Below are 5,097 nucleotides of genomic sequence, written 5' to 3'. Positions count from 1 at the left end.
CTGCTCCATTACTCAGTAAAAGTTGCACTACTTTATTATGTCCCTTTCGACAAGCGGAATAAATAGGACTAGTTCCGCTCTCCACACATAGATTTATATCTGTTCCATTGCTCAGTAAAAGTTGTACAATGCTAACATGTCCATTACAACAAGCTGCATGAAGAGGGCTGGCTTTATTTTTCGAGCAGAAATCAATTTCTGTTCCATTACACAGTAAAAGTTTTACAATGCTAACATGTCCATTATAACAAGCTGCAATAAGAGGACTGGCTCCATTTTTATTACATGAATTAATGTCTGCTTCATTACTCAGTAAAAGTTGTACGGTGCTATAATGGCCCTTTTGACATGCTAAAAAGAGTGGACTGGCTCCATTTTCCTTGCATAAATTGATGTATGTTCCATTATTCAGTAAAGTCTGTACAATGCTATCCTGTCCATTATAACTAGCTGGATGAAGAAGACATGGTCCGCCCTTATCACATAAATTTAATTCTGCCTCATTACTTAGTAAAAGTTGTACTGGGAACTCATGTCCATTACAACAAGCTTCATGAAGCGGACTTGTTCCATTTTTCTGGCATAAATTAATGTCTGCTCCATTACTCGCTAAAAGTTGCACTACTCTATTATGTCCGTTTCGACAAGCGGAATAAATAGGACTGGTTCCGGTCTCCATACATAGATTTATGTCTGCTCCATTGCTCAGTAAAAGTTGTACAATGCTCTCATGTCCATTACAACAAGCTTCATGAAGAGCACTGACTCCATTATTCTGGCATAAATCAATGTTTGCTCCATTACTCAGTAAAAGCTGTACAATGCTATTATGTCCGTTTAGACAAGCGATGAATAGAGGACTGGTTCTGCTCTCCATGCATTGATTTATATCTACTCCATTACTCAGCAATAATTGTACAGTGCTAACATGTCCATTACAACAAGCTGCATGAAGAGGGCATGTTCAATTTTTTGGCATAAATGAATGTCTGCTTCATTACGCAGTAAAAGTTGTACAGTACTATCATCGCCCTTATGACAAGCTGAAAAGAGTGGACTGGCTCCATTTTCCTTGCATAAATTTATGTCTGCTCCATTACTCAGTAAAAGCTGTACAATGCTATCATGTCAGTTTTGCCAAGCAAAAAATAGAGGACTGGTTCTGCTCTCCATACATTGATTTATATCTACTCCATTACTCAGCAATAGTTGTACAGTGCTAACATGTCCATTAAAACATGCTGCATGAAGAGGGCTGGCTCCATTTTTCTGGCATAAATTAATGTCTGCTCCATTGCTCAGTAAAAGTTGTACAATGCTCTCATGTCCATTACAACAATCTTCATGAAGAGGACTGGCTCCATTATTCTGGCATAAATCAATGTTTGCTCCATTACTCAGTAAAAGTTGCACAGTGCTGTTATGTCCGTTACGACTGGCTGCATTAAGAGGACTTGCTCCAAACTGATCACATAAATCAAAGTCTATTTCATTTTTTAGTAAAAGTTTTACAGTGCTATGAAGTCCTTCTTGACAAGCTACATACAGTGGACTGGCCCCGCTCTTCATATATAAATTAATGTCTGCTCCATTACTCAGTAAAAGTTTTACAATGTTATCATGTCCTTCCTGACAAGCTGTAAAAAGAGGACTGGTTCCATTTTTCTGGCATAAATTAATGTTTGCTCCATTACTCAGTAAAAGTTGAACAGTTCTAGTATGTCCGTAATGACAAGCTTCATGAAGAGGACTGATTCCGTCCGTATCACATAAATTAATGTCTGCCCCATTACTCAGTAAAATTTGTATAGTGATATTATGTCCGTTTTGACAAGCTGCATAAAGAGGACTGGCTCCGTCCTTACCACATAGATTAATGTCTGCCCCCTTATTCAGCAGAAGATGTACAGTTCTATCATTTCCGTTACGACAAGCTGCAGAAAGAGGACTGGTTCCGTCCTTATCACATGAATTAATGTCTGCCCCATTACTTAGTAAAAGTTGTACAGTTATATTATGTCCTTGTAGACAAGCAATAAAAAGAAGAATGTCTACATTTTTCTGGCGTGAATTAATCTCTACTTCATTCAATAAAAGTTTCACAGTGCTATCATGTCCTTTAAAACAAGCTACAATAAGAGGAGTGACTCCGTGCTCACTACATAAATTGATGTCTGCTCCATTCCTCAGTAAAATTTCTACGGTTTTGTCTCTCCGTGTTGCACCGGATTCCCCATGATTGTAGTTTCCGTTTTCCTGGGTTTCGTTACCAGATGCTAACATAAGGGGTGTGAAACATTCGCAATCGTCAGTCTTTTGATTGACATTTGCACCTGACTTAATCAACTCATCAAGTAATTCATAATTATGGAACACAGATACAATGTGAATAGGGAAGACTTCTCCCCATGTCTTTTTCAAAGGTTTTTCTGCATGACCTTTAAAAACGTTATTAAACAGTTCTATTGACCCATTGCAATACATCGCAGGAATGAGGGAAAAGCTGGTTAAATCGATCTGCCTTTGTTGTAGAGTATTTATGCAGTACTGTGATAGTTGCGTGTGACAAAATACAATCAGAGCAAAAAGTGGCGATACTTCATTTTCTAAATTCAAAAAGGAAAGTTTAGACAAAATTAAATCTTTAGATGTCCGATAAAGTTCTTGTTCATCAATCTTAATTTTCTTTGGTTCTAGGAACATTTGTATATTTTCGGGATGATCTGCTATCTTTTTTTTTAGTACTTTGATTATTTTTTTATTCCGGAGACAGGGATTGAGTACGACATCTACAAGGCGTTCTCCAAACAGTTCAGTAAAAAGCCTTTCTCCAAGATCTTCTGTGTATCTGTCACTTAAATAGATAGCAAACGAGTCTTTGTGTTTTTGACAATTTTCTAGCCCTACTCTTCTTCTGAGGAAGCCAATATCGGCGTATTTTATTGTTGAAGTTGGATAATCTGTTCCAAACACATGAGTGGTAACTTCATTCACAAAATCATGATAAAAATGATACGTGTCGCCAATCTTTTTGACAAAAAAATCTTTAATGGAGTTAAGATTGTCCCCAATAACCGAAGGTGGTGTGTTCTTTGGTAATCCACAGAGTTTTAACGTGTGTTTAATTTTTTTTTCCGTGTCTTTATTGTTTAGAAGATCACTTACGCAAAGATCATCGTTAAAAAGTACAAGGAGAGCCAAAGCACAATATTTACCGATGTCTTTTTTTCTGAACCCTATTATTTCCTCTTTCAGCACTGTTACGGGTTCTTTAAAAAATCCTATGCCCATATTTTTGTAATCGTCTTTGCTAGAATATAATTTACACAATAACGGAAAATACATTTCTACTTCAACGATCTCATCACAATCTTTGTCGGATAAATTCATATCAGATGTATATATGGCCAAAATCTGCCGTTTTTCATTTACAGATAATTTATATTTGTCATCATCGATATTTACGATATGTGATTGATTCACAAGATTATGTGTCACTCTAGTATCAAAAATAATGTGATTTCTACTCGACATCACAAGTTTTGCTGTTTTTAAGTACAACTTTAATTCCTCTTCATATGTTTGCCATGAATTATTCAATATTTCATCAAAAGATTCTTTTCCTAATGGATCATTAAAAACGCACATGGTTTTATTATTTTGAAATTGTCCTGAGGAGTATTCATCCACAATGTCTTGTACCTTTTTTACTCTTTTTACGGTCCAGCCCTGGTCTCTGTATTGGAGCGAAATATGTTGAATAATGGCTGACTTTCCGGATCCTGAATGACCAGCCACAATAACCAAATTCCTGTTTTTTATATTTTTCCCTACTTCTTTGCACGCCTTTGTTAAAATAAAACAAGAGTCGTCTTGTTCCCATTGGTCAAAAATGGCCTTTTCAACTCGTGATTCTACAAAGAAAAAAAAATACTTAAACAATTTAAAATAGATAAATAGATACAAATTTTGAGTTCAGACTTAAACAAAAATAGATCCGTGATATTAAAAGATATCAAAACTTTTAAGTTTAAACAATTTTATATTTAATAAGAGGCCCATTGGCCACATCACTCACCTGAGCAACAATAGGTATGGTAAAATCAGCATAATACAAACTATATGGACAATGAATATCCTGTATAAATAAAAGTCCATTTTTTTACCCTGGATATTTTTATGTTTATCATCAAGTCCCTTTTCTAACAGGATGATTTTATAGTCATATCACCTGTTGAGCATTGCAGTTCTCAAAAAGATCCTAAATAATTGTTTTATATGGGATATAAACCTACATCAAACTTTGTACCCCTTGTGTGGCCTAAGAATTGTCCTAGGGCTAAAGTCTATACAAGTTGAATGAATCAGCAATATATCAAATTGCTCGCATTTAAGTAAAACCATATATCTAAATATTTTATCAATTGTACTCCTAAAGATTTTTAATTTAAATCTTCATTATCTGAGGTTGCGTTCAGTAAAGTTACAGCTTTTCTAGGCAAGTGGTTTTTAGAAAAAGGTATCTTAACAATTTTTTTTTGTAAATCCCCCCCCCCCAACGATATACCCCATCCTACCTCCGAGGATCATCATTTGAACAATTTTGAATCTACCCTACCTTAAGATGCTTCCAGACAAGTTTCAGCTTTCCGGGCTGATTAGTTTCTGAGAAGATTTTAAAACATTTAAACTATATATTCTATGTAAAAGTTCGACCCCCCCCCCTTGTGGCCCAATCCTACCCCTTGGGTCATGATTTTCACAACATTAAATGGACAATACATGGGGATGCTTCCACACAATCTCAGTTTTCCTGGCTGATTAGTTTCTGAGAAGAAGATTTTTCAAGAGTTACTCTATATATTCTATGAAAAACTTCGACCCCCATTGTGGCCCAACCTTACCCCTGGGGACCATGATTTGAACAAACTGTAATCTACACTATCTAGGAATGCTTCCACACAAGTTTCAGCTTTTCTGGCCAAATGGTTTTTGAGTAGAAGATTTTTGAAAAATATCAACAAATTTTCAATAAATCCTAATTATCCCCTTGAAAGAGAGCGTGGCCCTTCAATTTAACAAACGTTAATTCCCTTA

The 5,097-nt window shown here is 35.7% G+C and overlaps 1 protein-coding gene across 1 annotated transcript; it reads right to left on the bottom strand.

Annotated features, from left to right (window-relative positions):
• Positions 1 to 1,092: 1,092 nt before the first annotated feature.
• Positions 1,093 to 3,910, bottom strand: LOC117681374 (ankyrin repeat domain-containing protein 50-like). The gene has a single exon (XM_034445561.2). The coding sequence runs from the start codon at positions 3,646 to 3,648 to the stop codon at positions 1,129 to 1,131; it is 2,520 nt and encodes an 839-aa protein (XP_034301452.2). The 5' UTR covers positions 3,649 to 3,910; the 3' UTR covers positions 1,093 to 1,128.
• Between the last annotated feature and the right edge of the window lie 1,187 nt (positions 3,911 to 5,097).

The sequence above is a fragment of the Magallana gigas genome, chromosome 2 (genome assembly GCF_963853765.1).
Source record: "Magallana gigas chromosome 2, xbMagGiga1.1, whole genome shotgun sequence".
NCBI lineage: Eukaryota > Metazoa > Mollusca > Bivalvia > Ostreida > Ostreidae > Magallana > Magallana gigas.
Note: the sequence above shows the minus strand (reverse complement) of the source record. Positions and strands in the feature narration are given on the sequence as shown.